The following is a 20,645-nucleotide window of genomic DNA, read 5'->3' on the forward strand; positions in this document are numbered from 1 at the left end:
CCCGGTAGACGTAGAATCCACAGCTAGATCAATGATGAGTAGCCTATAGAAGCCCTATGATTACAACGAACGACCATCATTTGAAGTGTCACACAGTTCTGAAATGATCGTACATTATAGGATTTTTTGTCATTATTGATCGTACATCGTACAAATACGATAATTATCGTACGTCGTCTGGCAACACTGAGTGGCAATAGTCTGGGGTGGAGTGCCCTCTAGTGGACAACCAGGGCACTCCAGCTGGTGATCGTAACATAGGCCTACATATCATTGTGCAAAATCATGAACCTGTGCATTCTCTATATACCACATCTTCTATGGAGGAATGCGGGAGTGCTGGAGCGTGGACTCCAGTGGAAAAGCGGCCAGTTCATTACTTTCTAAACCATGTTTTTTTTTTTTTTTTTTTTTTGTTCTCAGAACATAATATGATACAGCCTACATTTATCAGACATTTGCTGTTGAGTCTCAAAATTGACAGCAAAGTGCCATGGACTGTACAACTCATGCACAATATATGTGATCTGAAGACATACAGCACTTTTGTGTTTTTATTTGACGAAAATCTTCCACTCTACTGTAACTGAACAGTGATAGGAGAGAGCGGGGCACATAGCCTATAACGCTTTTTGACTTTCTCAGTTTGTGTAAATCTACTTAGGGTTCAGAGTATTTTTATTTTTTTTCTATATGACTAGTACAATTATGTGGTTTTGTTTTATTAATACAGTACTTTTTTCTTGATATACCCCGAAAGAATGGAAGTGAAATGTGACAACATGCCCCAGGTGGGGTACGTGGTAACATGAGCATGACAGATTAAAATGCTATCTGATCTAATCAAACAAATATACAAGACAAACTAAAATATTTTCTCAATAAAAATACAATTATTAACTTTTTCATATAAAATAATGGCATTTTTTTAATAATTAAAAATAAACAAATTTTTGAGTTTGACTAAGTACGAACACAGGAAAACACAGCTATACAACATAGTTCAAAACATATAATTAGTAGGCTAATTTCTGAACATTGACTCTCAGTCTTTATTCACCTTTTTCTCATGTTTTCTCAATAGAATTCATAAAAGTATAGAATAGCATATTTCTAATAGCTGTTAGATTTCCAATTTCTTGTTCATTGTAACGCAGTGTGTACATGCCCTCGCGCAGCTGGGATTTAAATCCTGCGAGTGTTTTCTGCTAGTTAGTGAAGCATTAAAGAACTATATCAACCGTTAAATGACATATTGGAGATTAAAAATAATATCAGATTTGTCTAATTTTAAATAAACACAAAGATATAGATGAAAAATTAACTTGGGTAAGAAATTTACTTTTGCTATGGTTTAATAAATGTCTATTGATATATTCAAAAAAAAAAAAAAAAAGTGAATTTTGGCCTATTTTTTTCTCTATATAGTGTTGATATGGCAACTAGTAGGCCTAATTTCGTCATGCTAGCATGTGTGGAAGTAAAACAAGTGTGTTACAACTAGCCCCTCTTAAGGTTGTTCCCTACTGTTTTGGAATGCAGTAAATTTAGACTTTTTACAATTCCTGAAAAGTTACTCATTTAATATGTTCCATTTCATTTCACACAATTCTATAACTTTAATTAAACAAGTTAAAGTTGTATGCAATTATGGATGTAACTGATCTAACACCCAAGGTATAAAATGACCACTTTTGAATAGAGAAATAGCTGAAGTTTATAATAACAGCAAATTATTGGAGTGTTTTTCCTTTTCTAAATAGAGAAATTCGGAAGAGAATGTAATCAGAGATCATGTTTTTAGGTATTTTAAGACAAAACTTGTACTAATAAGTATAAAAATACATTACTGTGTTGATTTGAAATCATATCTTATTTAGTGGTCCGTTTAAAATGTATGATGTATTTATCAAAGTGTCTATTTACAGCAAGTGCAAACAGACACTACCTTGTTGGCAGAGGTTATTTACACTAACTACGGCCACAATATATCGGATTGAGAAAATTACAAAAGAAATACCACTGACAACAGTGAGTAAGATGTTTCATTGTATAATAACAACATATTCATGCAGTGTATATGATTATTATATGTGGTGATATGCATTTGGAAAAGGGAGAACAACGAGTTTATATATAAACACGCTGTTCTCCCTTTTCCAAATGCATATCACCGCATATCCATTTTAATAATCATATACACTGCATGAATATGTTGTTATTATTGCATACTGTTATAATAAACTACAATAGAGTGTAGTGCAAATAGTATCTGCCACTATGTGCACCAACTATAAATAGCATATAACAAATAATTACACTTATAGCAAATAACATACTTATATTTTCACTTAATGTAGATAGCATATCGCCATTTACACAGTGTAAATACTGCAGCATCTTTGTTATTTATTTGTTACTGTAGCATCTATATCGGTATTTACTAGTGTTAAATAGCATTTAATACTATTTGCACTTAGAGCAAATAAAACCCCCTTTATTTTCATTTAGGAATACAAAACTATCTTGATCACTAAAGCCAATGTAAACATATGATTATGTTGTTTATAAATACTACATTTTATAAGCGGATCACTAAATGAGATATTGGTAAAAAATTCAAGATGTTTTATAGCATTTAAAAAGAAAAAGTCATATGGGACAGTTATTAACTAATTATACAGGCCACGCCCTTTTGACCAAAAATATAAGAGATGTTTGAGTGAGTGAGTGAGTGAGTGAGTGAGTGACAGAGAGAGGAAAAAGCATTTTTGCAGCAATGCCTATTGCAATAATTTGAAAAATATAAAAAATAATTAAATTAATCTGAAAAACTGAATGACCATCCCAGAATAGCATTTTAAAAACTATTTAAATAAATGAGAGAATGAAAAAATTGTTTAACTATTTCAGTCCACATTTTATTGCATGAATACATAACATAGGCCTACATTATCAGATAAAAGGTCAGAACAGAGTTTCCTGCACCACATTTCCCTGCTCTCCTGTGACAGAGCCATGATCTCACGTGGTCACATAAAAACTCAATTTTCATATTTGAAACTGTTGACAAATGTAAATTTTACAAGAAATGCAGATAATAGTCAACAATAATTGCACTAATTTGAACACAAACAAAATACTTTGAAAGGGATTAAGAATTCATATTAAAATTAAGTTTCAATAATTTAACATGCATAAATATAAAAAATATTTAAATTACATATACCGGTATGTTGTAGCTCTTTTAAGCAGGTTGGCAAAATCAAGGAATTACAGATTAGCTTCTGATTAATTCATTTCTTTAAATAATCAAACAATGTGATTGACATTATCACACTTTCTCTTCTTACTGCATGTATTGGTCTTCAATGGCACAGATAATGTAAAACATTTTTTTTTTTTTTTTTATATCGTTAGTTCAAATGACATTGCATAACGTTATATCAACCATTCCTTCAAGATCTCGAGATCTTCAGATCCCTTATTAACATTCTTCCGGTGTTCAGTGCACTATAGAGATGCTCTGATCAGCCACAGCACAGGCAGCCAGCAGTGGCTCGCTGAAAGCATGTCTGACAACATGCAGCACCGACACAGATTCAGGATCATAGAACAGCAGCGTCTGACTGGGCCAATCCAGCAGCAGTCCCACTCTCTTGAGCTTCTTAGCCACTGCGAAACCCACACTGCATCCATCATGACAGAAAGAGAAGTCTTCATCATAATGCGAGAGCACCCATGATTTTGAGTTGTAACCCAGCCGTGCGCCATTGCCGGTCCCCTTGCGTTCTATGCTGGCATAGCATACACCCACTTTGAAGGCGGCACTCGTGCCCACGTCAAGTAACCAGCTGTGAGTACCAGAGGACATGGGAGGGGAGCAGAGGGCGTTTGGCCAGCTGTCGAAGCGCGCCGGGTCATAGGGGTGTAACTGACGCTGACGTTTGGGCAGGAAAGTTAAGGTGTGCTGATCGTTGGAGAGGGAGAGAAGAGGACTGACCGTTTGTTTTTCAAAGTGCAGCACAGTTGAACTGTGGGCTAAAGAAGAGCAGGATATGTTAAGAAGATGTTCAGAGCAAGAAAATGAGAAGTTGAATGTAAGGGATGTAGAAAAGTACACTACCAGTCAAAAGTTTTTGATCGGTAAGATTTTTAATGTTTTTAAAAGAAGTCTCTTATGCTCACCAAGGCTGCATTTATTTGATTAAAAATACAAAAATAAAAACAGAAATATTGTGAAATATTATTACAATTTAAAACAGCTGTTTTCTATGTAAATATATGTTCAAATGTAATTTATTCCTGTGATCAAAGCTGAATTTTCAGCATCATTACTCCAGTCTTCAGTGCCACATGATCCTTCAGAAATCATTCTAATATGATGATTTGATGCTCAAGAAACATTTATTATTGTTATTATTATTATTAATGTTGAAAACAGTTATTTACATAGAAAGTTCAAAAGAACAGCATTTATCTGAAATAGAAACCTTTTGTAACATTAAACACTATACCGTTCAAATGTTTGGGGTCAGTAAGAATTTTTATTTTATTTTTTGGGGGAAATAAAAAAATAGAAATCATTACTTTTATTCATCATGGATGAATAATTTATTATTCAGGACATTTATAATGTTACAAAAGATTCTATTTCAAATAAATGCTTTTGAACTTTCTATTTCAACATTGATAATAATAATGAATGTTTTTTGAGCATCAAATCCGCATATTAGAATGATTTCTGAAGGATCATCACTAAAGACTATTGATGCTGAAAATTCAGCTTTGATCACAGGAATAAATTACATTTTAAAATATATTAAAATAGAAAACAGTTATTTTAAATTGTCATGATATTTAACAATATTACTGTTTTTTTGGGGTTTTTTTTATCAACTAAATTCAGCCTTGGTGAGCAGAAGAGACTTCTTTTAAAAACGTAAAAAATATTACCGATCAAAAACTTTTGAACGGCAGTGTATAATCTAAATGTGCCAATGCCTCAAAATATTACAGTAACACTTGCATATGTTATCAAAATGTAAGCAGGGTATGAGGCTCATTTGTGGGGGTCTGATCATGGATTTACATGTGATATACTGAATCTGTCTTAAATTAACTGTCTTGTGTAAATGTAAATAGAAGTCCACTTACCAGACGGCCCAAGCAGCAATGCACTGGCCCATAAACCCACCATGAGTTTACTGTCACTGCAGCCTCTGTTCAAACTCAGTTGCTCTGTATCTCTAGGTTCACCAACACCCTCTGCATCCTCAATCCTAGCACAGTCATATACACGATCAATTATCATACCCAGCTTATCTCATTTTGTGTGTTTATTTATTTATTTATGTGGGCTTATTGTTGCATTTATTGCAAACTGAAATTACCTGTCATTAATTTCCTCGTTTGAGCTCTAAAAAATAAAGAACAAAAATACAAAAAAATCTGTGGATTATCTCACAAATGTAATTTAGTCATACAAATATAAATATGTATGTTTTATTAATTGATTCTGAACTTGATTCTGAACATCTAAATAGAAAAACAATGAAATTGATGTAGGAGTGTTGAGTAGGCTACTTTAGATTTTAAGTATTATTTTGGGGAATAAAAAAAAAAAAAAAAACAACACTGTACTCTATTTATAACTATGATCAAATGTCAATTATCTGCTGATGAATTTGATGTGTATCCTAGAACCTTATGCTGATAGGACAAATTACCTTTAATTTGATTGATTTGTTTCCTTAAGTTTGAAAATTGAAGCATTGGGAAATTGTGATTTAACAGGTACTTTAAAGAAATCAGCTCTTCTGGGGTAAGTTTCATCAGGAAATGTCAAGCTCATATTTCATCCAAAATCAAAAACAATTTTTTGATTTTAATTAAAAAAACATTAACAAAGATTAATAAATACTGTAACAAATGTATTGCTCATGGTTATAACTAATTATAACTAATGTTAACTAATGAACCTTATTGTAAAGTGTTACCAATTAATTCAATTACTTCAAATATGTATTCTTCTTACTGGCTCCACATGCAAGCAAGATGATCATACATATTGTGTGAATACATAAAGTGAATGAAGCATTAATTGAGATTTGGATTGTGCCCAAAATTCTCATGGATGTAAGAAAAAAAATAAAAACTCACAAATCTCCTGAAATTTGGCAAAAAGATTTCAAACTCTGTCTTTTGATTTCATCAGTCAGTTTCCTTGTTAATTTCTAATTCTTTAGTATGATGTCTTTGTTGACAAAGTATCTATACTTACAATTTTCATAATTTATCAGCACTTTTTACACTCCTGACTTCCTAATTCACTCACCACAAGCATGACATCTGTGGAGTGTGTTAGTGAGTGCACCAGGCTGGTGCGTGTGTGTGAGAGTTTCTCCAGAGTGTGTGTCCAGTGTGCTCTCTGAGTGAGAAGGCACTGCTCAACACGCTCTTCTTCTCTCTGTATGGCCTCTAGGAGACGCTGCTCCTCTTCCTCCAGAGCCTCACGCACCACTTTCGCCTGAGCCAGCACTCGTTCTCTAGCACTGTTTGCATCAACCTGGCAATTAAATGGCACAAGAGGCAATTACAATAATATATTACACTGTTATAACTACACTTCATCTGAATACCAGGGTCATTAAATAAAAACGGTAACACTTTACAATAAGGTTCATTAACATTAACTAACATGAACTAACCATGAGCAATACATTTGTTACTGTCTTTGTTAATCTTTGTCACTGTTGGTTAATAAAAATAAAGCTGTTCATTGTTTGTTCATGTTAGTTCAGAGCATTAACTAATGTTAACAAGATTTTAATAAAGTATTAGTAAATGTTGAAACTAATATGAACGAAGATTAATAAATGCTGTATAAGTGCAGTTCATTATTAGTTAATGGCATGCTAACTAATATAGTTAACTAATGTTAACTAATGAACCTTATTGTAAAGAGTTACCAAAAAATAATTTGAAATCCTACAGAATAAGTTACCTTGGCCAAAAATATAATAATATCACAGTCCAATTATGTCCGATAACATAATATTACCATGGTACATGGTTGCCATTGTGTAAGTTCTGCGGACTCAGTTTATGTAATGCTCTCTCTTTCTCTCTGCATGTTCGGAAGTAGTAAATAAGTGAATTCTTCAGGTACCTGTACAGCTTTCTCTCTAGCTGTAAGCGTGCGGTCAATGAATCTTTCAATCCGCAGGGCTTGCAGCTGCATTTTTTCGCAGACATCCACCAACTGATTCTGTTTAATACAAAGAAGAAGAATGATTCCAAGATCACGTAATCGGCATTAAACCAGCAGTTGAATAGTGTGCAGGTGGCAGGAATGTGGATATGAGCTGAATTTCTCTGTTGTTGAAAAAGTGTCTGAAAGGAGGAAATGTGTCAAGAATTTTCAGAGCTACTGGCCCTCAAAGTATTTGGAAGCTTCCAAATATGTGAATTTTATTTCAGCTTCGTTTTGTGCATTTTTTGGGTTGAAAATGTTTATGCTATCGAAAATTATTTTGCATTTTATCCAAAATTAAATGTTAATTAGTTAAAATACTTTTCTGGCCACAGGTGAGTCCTGTGTTGATGTGAGCCCTCAGGTTAAAAAAAAGCACCGCCATGAAATACAAAGATTATAATCAGTATTCGATGATGTAAGTAATATAACATCAGTTCTTACTGTAAGACGTTTTTTTTTTTTTTTTTTTTTACAGTATGGGAAATTTCAGCAAGAAAGACTTCAAATCATGTGTTAAGATAGTTGTTCTAGTGAATACAAAATGTGCAATGGAATGCAATGCAAACTAACAGTAGCATGGTTACTGCCATCTTATAGCGAAAAGTTTATATTACATTTTATATGAGGGCATAGTTTTCAATTCCATGGTTACTGCCGTCTTTTAGCGAAACGGAGGGGATAGATAACTTCAACTGCCTCAAATTGAATATATACATCTGATTACAGTGATACAATAAATTTAATGAAGCCGTTTCTTCCTCAATTTTAGTGAGCCTTCAGGTAACGGGGCGTCTGAAACGTACTGACGTAATGAAACTGACCACGCCCTCTATGTGAATATACACAAATGCACAAGACTGCTGAAACTCGTAGGCTACATTATTATTCTAACCGTAGAGATATATTTTAAGTGAAGAAATAATGTTTTGTTATGAATTATTTTGTTAATGTTTTATACGTTGAAACCTAATTATTATGTTATTTAACTAATAGTGACTCACCCTTACTACAGTTGCCCGGGTAACCAGCTCTGTCACTGTATGACCCTGGCAAGCTCCATCCAACACACATTGCGAGCATTTCAGTCTCCCTTCTGTATTACAGTACAACTGTAGTTCGCATTCATGTTCTGGACACAGTTTCGCTTCTCCTGAAGCCGATACGGAGTCTGCACCGCTGCCTACAGGGGTCTCCACATATTTGCGCACAGGTTTAGTCGACGATTCTCCATTAACTATGACATTGGTGTTTAAAAAGAGCTCTTCGCCTTCACTTCTTATTCGATCTTCATGTTTTGGATGGTCGTCCAGTCCAGGGTCAGTCTCCAGGTCATTGACGTGCAAGGACACCGTTGCCAGTTCACAAAGTCTATAGTCCATACTCATTGCACTGAGAGATAATATGTTAAGTTCCTTAGCTGAATAAAATACGATGGGTTCGCCTGGTTTCGCTGATGTATGCTGTAAAATACCCGTAGCGCAGGTGTATCCAGTTTTAGAGCCCTGCCTACCTATCGCAGGTGTATAACACGGAAGTGGACTGGTTGTAGAGTGCGCAAGTCTGAAATTAAATTGGTCTGCAGTTGTGGCCGCTGGCCTAGTCACTCTATTGAAACTTGGGACTGTTCTTGCAATATGCTAATTTGTCATCTGATCTTGCATGTAGCATATTGGCTGAAATCAGACAACACTGCTCTTTTAATGTGTAACTCTCCATTCACTAAATAAGCTGTAGCCTACTGAGTCTATTTGCTACACAGTTCTTACCATATTTATAGATCACCGTAATCTAAAACATTTCAAATAAAAATAAGATGGTACAATGAAAAAAAAAAAGAGAAAAAAGTGAAATATTACTATATATATATAAAAAAAAAAAAAAAATTCAAGCTATTGGTGTGCAATGGAATTTATTAAGTTACAATATGCTACAGGTGCAGGGGTCCACGAGTTTATGCACTGTACATGTACATGGAGTCCAGCATTGTTAAAGGGGTTGCTTTTTGTTAAACAGTGTTAGACTCAAATCTTTGGTATCACTGCAAATATTCTTTCAAATTTCAATTAGTGACCCTTTTTGAAGTACATTGTTAAGCCAGAAGGTGGCAACAACTAGTGTCTTGATGGGTGAGTCATTGAATCATTGTGATGCCAGCTGCAACACGTTTTAAGCCCCAGTAGCTATGTTTCCATCCTCCTATTTTAATGCGCATTTTGGGATATCACATCAAAAACTGGTGGATGGAAACGCCAAGATGTGAAAAAAAAAAAAAATCCAGATAAAAAACGTATGCGCTTGTTTGAGTCCGATATTTTTTTTATCCGTTAAGAAAACAGGTGCATAATAATCTATGATGGAAACACATTTACCGAATAAATTCCTGATGCACATCAAAAAAATCATGTGACTTTGCGATGGGACAGCATAACAGGGCAGTCAGGACCAGCGGACTAATCTCGGTGTACAGCTTCTGAAATGCTGTTTTGGTTGTTCTGAAATGCCTGAGCAAAGTCTGTCGCCAAAGTGGTTCAGTATACCGTAATTACCTCCCAAATCTGTCTGACACGACTGTGTTCCCAAACAGCAGCATCTGCCTCTTTTATTATAAACGAAAAGTATTGTATACAGTGGATTCTCCTACTTTTCTTAGTGATATTTAGTGCCAGTTTATCAGGAAGTGACGTTTTTGTTCTCTTCGACTCACTGGATGGAATTAGTGCTTTATTCGCAAGTGTTTTATGTGATATTCCAATTTTGCGCATAAGTTAAATTCACAACTTTGGATAGAAACATAACTAGTGTCATACTCGTTACTTTGGGCATGCAAAATTTCTGCGGACGCTGCAATGGTTGTAATATGACGTCACACTCTGCAGCATCTTTTTTTTTTTTTTTTTTTACGAAGGACAATCCTTGGCTGTTTCCGAAATTGCCCCCTAGACAGTGGTGTAATGGACGGGCCAGCTATTGTATTAGCTATTATATAATATTGTAATAATATCATTGGCGAAACAGATTTGGTAAACATTCAGTGTGTATTTGTGTTTGCGCTCTGGAGAATGTCAAATATTTCTATTTACAACAGTTTTGCAGCGAAGACCAATGTAGCCAATCACAGACATATCTGTTGATCTATCGAATGCAATGGCCAGTCAGAGGTGTTTAAGTTAAAATCCATGTACTGCTTAAAACACCTGAGTTTATGTTCAGTGTTGAACACTCGCAAAACCTCTCATTAATAAAAAATGTGTACTTTTATGTGTAAGTAAGAGACTCATTGTGCAGTGTAGACAGCTTCATTGATTATAATGGAACTTTGTGAGATCACAATGAACTGAGATTTTTTAGTGATTATAATGGGAGTGCTCTTTACACGCATTTGAGGCTTTTGAAAAAAGAAAAAAAAATTGTTTTTTTAATGCTGCTTAGATGACTGATGGCCAATTACACGCTGCAAAGTTTTGGAAGTGACATCCACATATAAATGCAGGCACACGAAGAAGATTAGTTCTAGTTCCAACACAAAGTTTCAAAGATCAGGCTCTGGCTCACTTGTCACGGTGGATGGTCCCTCAACGTCTGCGGGGGGCTCTTGCACATTCTCCGTGGTCGAAGGTGGTAACTTTAGCTGAGTCTGGCTGGGTCCTGGATCAGGGACGGACGGTCTCTGGATGATGGCTTCTGGGAGGTCAATGGGATGGTGAAAGTTCACCCCTATCCAGAACAATGACTTCAGGGTCTCATCGTCGTAGGGGCTGGGGATGGCGAGACGGAAAAAACTTCCAGTAAAAAACAAAAAATCTGTGCTCTCACGAGCCACCGCAGCAAATCGAGCTGCATGATCCATATTAGGTTCGGTCTTCTCTCACAGGGCGGTTGCAGGAAGGCACACGAAGAAGAAGATTAGTTCCAACATGAAGTTTAATAAAGATCAAACAGGCAAACAGCAGACCAAACAGAGAATGAATGTGAGGGATCAACTTATAGCAAACACAAACTAATTAATAGAACACAGCTGAAACCAAGAACACAAATGAGGAGCAGGAAAACTGAACAAAGGAACACATGTTGAAAATGAAAACAAACTAAAAGTCCATGATATTGCAACTAACAGAACATAGTGGTGACAACATCAGTCATGCCTTAAGTGATTTTAAAAAAGCTTTTAGGCTACTTGCTTACAGAGGTTGTCGGGAACATTAACCGTCATTACTCCGAACAGGAAAAGTCATCCTTGTTGTGTTTATTAAAACGCTCTTGCAAACTTTATAACTCGAACGTTCAGGGAAATTGTTTTTTAAATAAAGACTGAAAGACTTGTCATGAAGCTTTGTGATGGTGACGTTGAGGTCATGTGGCCGTAGTCTTAATGCATTATAGTCCTTCATGTCTATTACGTTCTCAAAATTCTGGCCAGTTGATAATACCTAGAGTATCAAAATAAACTGCAGGTGGTAAATGCATTACCTGCACTTTTAGACTTTTCAAGGTTTTTTTACAGTAAGTTACTGTAATTAAGATTTACAGTACCTAACCGTATTTCAGTAAACAGTGCATTACTGTAAAAAACAAGCTAATCAGTACACTACTGTAATAATTTTTATTTGTACTAAATATAAATTAGATTTCATAATTTTGATATAGAATTATTTTTATTTTTATCCTACATAAGTACTACTGACACTCAAATCAATTAGACAAAATTATTACAAAATACATTTTTTATTTTATTTAAAACATTTCATATACATCACAAAATAAACAGTCTGCAATGCTGGAAATGATGTGTTACATTTTTACACATTAATGGGTAAGTTTAGGGTTTTGTGTTAATTTTAACTCATTCATTGTGTTAATGATTTTAACAAAGTAAATATGTCAGAAAGGTTAGCACAAAGATGTGTAAACGTGTTAAATTAACACATTATGTGCTGTCCACACATTGTTAAAAAAGTACATAAAATCCTAAACAAAATGTTAGCATTTGACAAAATTATTGTAGAGGCATTGGTTGTTTAGCTTATACAGTTATTATAATGAAATATCAATCATTACATTCATAAAACTGCAGAATATAAATACATTAAGCAGTCAAAAAGGAAATGTCAAACACAGGGCAAAACACAGTTCTTTTCACAACACATGACACATAACCCCACCTTCAAAATAATTTCACTTATTTCCAAAAATTTGTTGGATTCATGTACACTGGTGGCCAAAAGAAATATTTAAGTGTCTTTTAAATGTTTTTGAAATAAGTCTCTTTGATGCTCAGGAAACATTTCTTATTATTATCAATGTCTGACTGTCTACTCCTCCATCTTTTCTACAGCATAGGAGTAAAAATCATCATCAAAATAATCTTTAAAAACCCAACACAATGTTTTTGTCCACCTTTGTGAATAAATGAACTTCTCCAAAGATTGGTTCCTGTTCAGAACTTGACTGACAACATCAGAATGTTCCCTGGTCTGTATGCATGTCCACAAACACAAATGTACTCAGTCCTTCAGAGGAGATCCCGCTTCCAACACTATATAAAACAGAGAGAGAGAGAGAGAGAGAGAGAGAGAGAGGGAGGAGAAAATTCCTTACTAGTTTTTTTTTTTTTTTTTTTACATTTTTATTATTATTTTAACTAAACCTTAAGAATATATATTTGTAAACAGCTTTTTGTCAATAGCATTTTCAAACATTTCAAATGAACTAAATTAAATTATGCCAGATTAAATTTTAATACTTGTATCCTAAATTCTGTCCAAAAATGCTGAGATCCCTAGAGAGAGAGACTGAAATCGATGATTTAGCCCATTCCAGCTTGTTTGCAGTGTAGTCAGGGGGCCAATTCTGAAAAGGGCTTCCGTTAAGACTTTTGCGGACATGTTTTGGTACAAGCTGTCACCCTATTTTTTTAGTTAGAAGACACCCATAGGTAAGATATTAGGGTGGTTGTCAAGCTGAATTTTTTTTTTTGTGACTTGTAAAAGCAATTTCAGGCCAATTTTTTGGTTTCCTGCTCAACACGACATGCCAACAGTAAATGTTGAATATCTCCACAACCACAAGGACCATATTCATAAAATTGGTATCAAATGAAAGCCAACACTCATGGGATGTCTGCTGAAGTGTCAGAATGAACATTTATTGTACAGTGTAAGAGACAACAGAACTAGAACATGAAAAAAACAATCTCCGCCTAAAGAGAACCAGTTTTCAAAGTGAATATCAGCTTGGAAACATAACCTAGTATCCCAAAACCTCTATCAATCAGTACCCATATCTATGGGAATGAGTCAAGCCAAGTTTAAAGCTTGTAGGGAGAGACAGTGCAATGCTGCACAAGTTATAATACTTTAATGTCAAGGCAGAAATTTAGAACTGTAGATGATGGTCTATGGTGCTATTTGACTTAATTAGTGTACCAGGTTGTAACACAAATTATATTTAATTCACATATCACTATAGTTATTAATTCCATCCTAACAAAACTGCTCTCTCACTTCTTTAGGGTTAGGGGTTAGTAACTAGTTAGTAGTAATAACTATGTAATAGTCGTATGGCAAAGTTTTTCCCCATCAAAGCAGTGGGGTTGGCTGAGGTTGGCAGAGGTTGTCTCTCAGGTTGTCAGTCTCATCCCTTTGAGACTGAATGGATTGAATAAGCAAGGTCAAGCTAAGCGCAATGCAAATAATGGTGTGTGTCTATTATATTGCAAAAATATTGTACAATATTATACTACAATAATCTCCAGAAAGAGCACAAAGACACCACTTCCTGAAAAATCACTTCAATCAAAGGGCTTTATCTTGGCTGTATTTTCCATATTTGTCTTGACAAATGAAACATTTTTCCCAATCAATATCTCTTCCTATTTGTTTTTCTTGGACGCTAGGCTTACAGCTCCCTCTGGATCCATGTTATCTCATCTGAAGGCAAAGAAATTTTTCACTACACTAGTCTGATTGGTTTCTGAGTGGATCACTACAATGTCCTCTGACATAAGCTGAGGGCTTTGCTATCTAACAAACTTATTAACACTTTTAGCTATAGAAGACTGTAAAATAGGCTGCTGTGCAGCAAATAAATTAAAAACATAATATTTCCATTACACATCTGCACAAAACTTAATTTACCTATTAGTAAGTAAGCTAGTAATTATGAAAGTAAATTAGCCTAGCTATACAGTATGTCTGGTAAGTATATAGCTAGTTGGAAAACAGTTTAGCTTACCTGTTTCTGGCAACATTTGATGGTAGAATCTTGAGGTAAATGTTTGTGTAGACAAATAGATCAAGTTAATCTGTTGTGTGATTGTGTGATTCACTCCTTTATAAAGTTTTGTTCAGACTGTACTGTTGACACCTGCTGTGATCATCTTCTCTGGATCTGCTGCCTCAATCTGCTGCCAAATCACAGCTGTGCTGACACAACAGTGCCCCTTGTGGTGTGATTCTCTTGTGGTATTTATTGATTATTATTTTTTAATGATCATGCTTGCACATAAGTTGGATTATATTGCACATTTGCCCAAAATTACAATAGGTAACATGGAAGAAAATGGAAGCACTTTGGGAAAAAAATCCGCTTTTACCACTTTTAAGAATATAGTGTTAAAATGGACAAAAAAACATTTTCTAAGCTGACAACCTGGCTAGAACACATGTTGAGGGGTTAAATATTAATACTGGATAGGTTGTATACTTGTACCAAAAAGTGTCCAACAAAGTTTTAATATCAGTTTTGGCCCCCTGACTAGTGGAGGGGTTCCTGTTTGAGACAAATACACAGTAAGACACATGCAAGAAATCACTGAGTGATGATCGTTCTCCTTCCTACAGTAGTTAACCCACCTGTGTACTGATATTAGGACCTTCCTGGTCAGGTGGAACTGTAATGGTAGAGAATCTTCTGCCTAATAAAATATCAAAATAATGTAAAAATATATATAAACTTGAGTTGTTAAAATGCTAGATTTGGTATGAATGAATTAGTGAGTTTTACTGCAATGCTTACCTGGATACATTTAATCTGGTGAGACTGAACATATAAAATGGTCCATCTTCTGATTGGTTCATTTTCTGTGTAATAAATATAATGTTAGACATGATGCAAAGGTAACTTAGCCTATTTGATATAAAGTTAGCCAATTTTATAGAGATTTTGTAAGATATTGTGCTACCTACACCAGTGACTCCAAAGCACTTATCACATAATGCTAACCATTTTAGCAAACTTATGTCAAAATATATAACATTTTTTGATTTCAAGTACAGTTTAGGCTTACCTCAGGAATCTTGCTAGACGTTACTGGCGCGAATTGGCGCTTTGTTGTTTAAAGTTGCCTTTAAACACATACAAAATTGCAGTAAATATTAAATTCCATAAAAAAAAAAAATATATATATATATATATATATATATATATATATATATATATATATATATATATATATATATATATATATATATATATATATATATATATATAATATGTTATAGTTTGCAAACTAATGCTAAAAAAAAGAAAAGAAAGGTGGCCGCTAGCCATACAACTTGTTAGCTAACATACAATGTTATTTTCTCAACAGTAGGCCAACATTCTACAACCAACAGAATTTCACACATTAGTTAATTTAATGTTAATGTAAACTATAAGCGTTGCTCGTTGGCGTATTTTAACAATTCAATAATCTAACAATTCAATTAAATAATCTAACAATGTCTGTAAAATGAAACGTTAGCGCAGTTTACCGTGGTAAAGTTCGTTACCGCCATGTTGACGACGAGTAGGCTATAACATAGGTTAAACTGGGCACAATCCTGTCAACACACACAGAATGTTTTTGACCTTGCTGAAGTGAATTCCGTGTCTTCCCTGGGCCACACACGAACGGCGCGGTCCAAAAAAAGACAGTCAGACCCCAGTGATATTACACAGGATGCTCCGGCACGACACGACAAATCCCAGACAGTGTATAGTGATGCGCCGTTATATTTCTGACGTACGGTACTCCGAGTCCAAGCGCTCGCGCTATTTCTGACAAAGGACAAAGAAGTTTGCATTTTGCATTAATGGTCCAGTCGCTTCAATGTGTCCAATATAGACCGCCTTTGACTGTTATAGCGTTGTAGACACGCGGTGTAAGGCAAAAATTAGGAAATAAAAAGCACAATGGAATGGTGCCAGCCAGAGAGACCATTACGCCAAATACAGTAATATACTGCAAATTTAAAAAATACAGTAAGCCTCTGTATTGTGGTGTTTGACGTCACAGAAAAATCCCATGATGCAATGGGAATCACAGTTATTTACTGTAAAGAGAAATAGCAGTATAATACTGGGTAATTTAAAGTAAATAACTGTAAATTACAGAAAAGTCTAACAGTGTGTTTAGCACCTAAACTTTGGAATAGTCTTCCTAGCCTAGACGCAGGCACACTTTGCCAGTTTAAACCTAGACTACATCTCTTTAACCCATGGGCGTCGGAAGAAGAAAAAAAGTGGGTGGGTCCTCCCCCAGAAAAATGTTACTGGAGTAAATACCATTTCATGTATTCTGGCGCCTTTTAGTTAAACAAGTAAACTAAACTCAACTTCACGTCGGGCGGTTCTTTGCCTCCACGTCGTGCATTAAATGCACAGCTATCCGTGGATTATCCCCCTAATACTATGGTCATTTGCCAGCAATGACAACTTAAAGCTGTTATTGATGTTTGCAACGCAATATTTGACTGGAAGGGTACAATGGGCGGTTACTTTCGTCAGTTGCGGCTCGTTGAGAAATATAATGTAGCGATTCAGCAGAAATGGAGTTTAATTTATTAGGGAATTCCTCAAGTGGAATGGATTTGACTGACAGCGCTCTGAAAAGCGAACAGACAAATGCGCTGAATTAGAGACGGTAAAAGTGAGTGGGTATAATATCATTGGTCTTAAAAAGTGGGTGGGTCTTGTCCCACCCATATACAATGGTTCCGACGCCCATGCTTTAACGTGACATAACACACTATAATTTTCTGTTATTCATATCTGTTAAATGATTGTCATAGGCTGCATAAATTAGGTCAACGAACACTTCAACACCCGATGTACTTGTCACATCGTAAGAAGAATGGCATCTACGGTAATATTAGTCTGTCTGTCTCATCCTTATCTCAAGGTTACCGTAGTCACCCAGATCCGGTCTATATCCAGATAAGATGGTGGACCTGCACCTAGACATGATCAAAACACAGCCCTGAAGGTCAGTCGAGACCATGTCTACAAGACAATCCCTGTGAAGGCACAACAGCCGACACTGATCCTCAGCAAAGACCATAAGAACCAGACAGGTCCTCCGCACAGACCCTATGGCCAGCTTTGGCTCCATACTGATGTGACGAATCAATCTTCAAGCAAAAGGAACTGGATGAATATTTGAATGCTACCAATCCGATCTTAATTCTGACTTGTGATGCAGCTTGAATCCGTGTTAATTTGCTGGCCAGAGGAGAACTGGCCCCCTGACTGAGCCTGGTTTCTCCCAAGGTTTTTTTTCTCCATTCTGTCACCTGAAGGTGTTTGGTTTCATTGCCACTGTTGCTTCTGGCTTGCTTTGTTGGGGACTTTATATTCAACAATATTATTGATCTGACTGTACTGACGCTGTTGTATGAGAACTGCACTGAGATGGACGATGACATATTTTTTGCAGAACTGCTTTATAGATGAAATGAACTAATTTAATAATTGATGATCTTTACAACAGAACTGAATCAACACTGAACTGAATTCAGAACAACATTTTGATATGCATCATTTTCCTGTTATCACTGTAAAGCTGCTTTGAAACAATCTGCATTGTATAAAGTGCTATAAATAAAGGTGACGACTTGACTAGTTTAGTTCGTTTTTTTACGTATGCCAATTGTATTTAGGCTTTGAAAGTCATTATAGTTTTGTTCATTTGTGAAGATTATCATGATGAACTAAACTTTTGTCAGTCACAAAGCTTATTTTCTGCAATAATCCGAAAGCCAATGGAAAACTCCTGCATCACTATGTAGAACCACAAGAGGCCATCTGTTTGATATACTGTATAAAGCAATCAATCACAGTTTGTTTTGTACAGTATCATGTTTAGGGGTGTGAAAATGTAATCTCTGTGTCCCTACAGACCTGCTTGTAAAACTCTTGGATGTCTGGTCTATACCATGAACTTCATATACTTCTGAAAATCCAACATTCAGTTGATTCTGATAAGCACTCGTTGTCACAGATGAAAACATGATGGCTTTTTTCTTTCATGAGGGGGTTAGCTTTGTTAGGAGGACAGTTAAAGAAAGCGACACACACATTTACCGGAAATTCTGTAGAATTCAACCAATCAGATGATGCCTTAGAAACTTCCAAAGTGTTTCCTATTTTGTGAGCCTTATGCATCAGACATTCAACCAACAGTCCTGGCGTGATGTCTGAGGCTGAATGAATTCCCGCATCTCAGTTACTTCTGATCACTCAGGGGCGGTTTCCCGGACAGGGTTTAAATTAAGACAGGAGTAGGCCTTAATCTAGAATAGTTAATCGTGTCTTAAAAAATGGCTTTCTGTAACACAGATTAAGTACGGATTAGTTACACCTGGACTATGGACTAAACTAAACTAAAATCTAAAATCTAAAATCCTGAACTAAAATAAACCAGATTCATTTAAAACCAACTGTGCTAATCTGAAGTAGCATGATAGAGATTGCCTATAAAACATGGAATGAACCAAGAAAAGCTTAAAATTGCATGGAACTGAGAAGCAAATCCAAGGAAAACAATGGAATCAGAAAAAACTGCAATCAAAAAAAAATTACTAAACAAGAGCAAATTATTTTTTAAGCAAGCTAAATAAACTGCACACACCAGCTATGGAATAAACGAAAAGAAATGCTGGAAGTCTGTTTGTAATATATGTATGTATGTGTGTGTGTGTGTGTGTGTGTGTGTGTGTGTGTGTGTGTGTGTGTGTGTGTGTGTGTGTGTGTGTGTGTGTGTGTGTGTGTGTTGTGTGTGTGTGTGTGTGTGTGTGTGTGTGTGTGTGTGTGTGTGTGTATCCAAGTAATACACATGTCCACTTTGAAACACAATGTTAATCTGAAGTTAAACCTGCCTCCTGGTAGGTTTAATTTAAGCCTCGAATTAGTCCTGGAGTAACTCTAGTCTTCCTCCAGGAAATTATCTTATTAAACTCTGGACTAAACTAAATCTAGGACTATTTAAAGCCTTGACCGAGAAAGCAGATTTCTGTTACTCTGGTTTAAAGGGCAATTTTAAAAGTCTAGGATTAGGCTTAATCTCTGTTCGGGAAACCACCCCCAAGTGTCCAAATCTGATCACTCGCTTTCATTCACTCATTAAATAGATTACATTAATGGAGTAATACATATGGGAATTGTGAATGAGGTATGGGGTGATTTTGGATACAGTGATTTTGGATAGGTCAGACTCAGGTGAACGCTAGGACATCACTTTCATGAACGAACTGTATGAAGGAGGGCTGTAACTGAAATCCCCCCTTATGAAAGGCTATTTCATGGCCCACATTCAAATGCGGTCACATGCTTCATGAGTTAGTAAAATATATAAAATTGATGAGTGGCACCTTTTGCTCTTTTTTAAATGATTCTTTCTATTATGCTTCAGACCTTGTTCTACATTCTCTTATTTTATTGTTTACATAATTTAACCAATGCAACTTTCTAGCATATTCATTGTAAATCGTAAATGAAGATTTATCTTGATATACACATACACATATACACATGTGCATACAATAAAAATTTTTTACAAAAATGTACAAAGGGATTCCGAAACGTTTTGTTCACTTAAAAGATTAATAAAAAAGACACCCACATGCAGAGCAACGTTTTGATTCCTAAATGAATAGTTCAACTTTTAACCATTAACCTTAATCCATCTTTCAGAGAAAACAATGTTGTAGGTAGGCTTGTTAGTCTGTTGAATGGACCTGCAACATTCACGTGAAACAGGAATACATATATTTCAGATATGTCATAATTTAGATGTTACATTTACGTTTATGTAAATTAAGAGTTGTGCTTTCAAAACTACAAAAAAATGCTAATTATGAATATGCTGCTGACATAGAGTAAAAAAAAAAATACATGCCAAAGCATTTCAGTAAAATCAACATTTTATATGTCCAGATAACTTCTGTAAATGGCACATCCGAATTAAATAAGGGCTTCAATGAGAAAAAAATGTATGTGTGACAATTTTTTTGTCACAACCATTGCCCAGTTGTTCAAAAGAAATGTAGTTGTATTTAGGTTATCAGATTGGATCAAATCTTGAAAATCGGTTTTTAAAAAGGAAACAAATATTCTGAAATCGAATTAGATC

At 35.2% G+C, this 20,645-nt stretch overlaps 1 protein-coding gene across 1 annotated transcript; it reads right to left on the minus strand.

Moving 5' to 3' along the window:
• Nucleotides 1-3,372: 3,372 nt before the first annotated feature.
• bspry (B-box and SPRY domain containing) lies at nt 3,373-8,794 on the minus strand. Its single transcript, XM_084413345.1, has 6 exons — nt 8,260-8,794; nt 7,172-7,270; nt 6,338-6,568; nt 5,394-5,419; nt 5,158-5,282; nt 3,373-4,041 (listed from the first exon to the last, which is right to left on the minus strand). The coding sequence occupies exons 1-6, from the start codon at nt 8,641-8,643 to the stop codon at nt 3,506-3,508; spliced, it is 1,401 nt and encodes a 466-aa protein (XP_084269471.1). The 5' UTR covers nt 8,644-8,794; the 3' UTR covers nt 3,373-3,505.
• Between the last annotated feature and the right edge of the window lie 11,851 nt (nt 8,795-20,645).

The sequence above is a fragment of the Rutilus rutilus genome, assembly GCF_951802725.1.
Source record: "Rutilus rutilus genome assembly, chromosome: 7".
In the NCBI taxonomy this organism is placed as follows: Eukaryota; Metazoa; Chordata; class Actinopteri; order Cypriniformes; family Leuciscidae; genus Rutilus; species Rutilus rutilus.

What these genes read in the sequence shown, in the direction of transcription:
- bspry (XM_084413345.1), bottom strand. Translation starts at nt 8,643, where the DNA reads ATGAGTATGGACTATAGACTTTGTGAACTGGCAACGGTGTCCTTGCAC. An exon ending in CTAGAGAGAAAGCTGTACAG is followed by an intron (nt 6,569 to 7,171) that starts GTACCTGAAGAA and finishes TTTAATTGCCAG; the next exon opens with GTTGATGCAAACAGTGCTAG. An exon ending in CCACAGATGTCATGCTTGTG is followed by an intron (nt 5,420 to 6,337) that starts GTGAGTGAATTA and finishes TTTATTTTTTAG; the next exon opens with AGCTCAAACGAGGAAATTAA.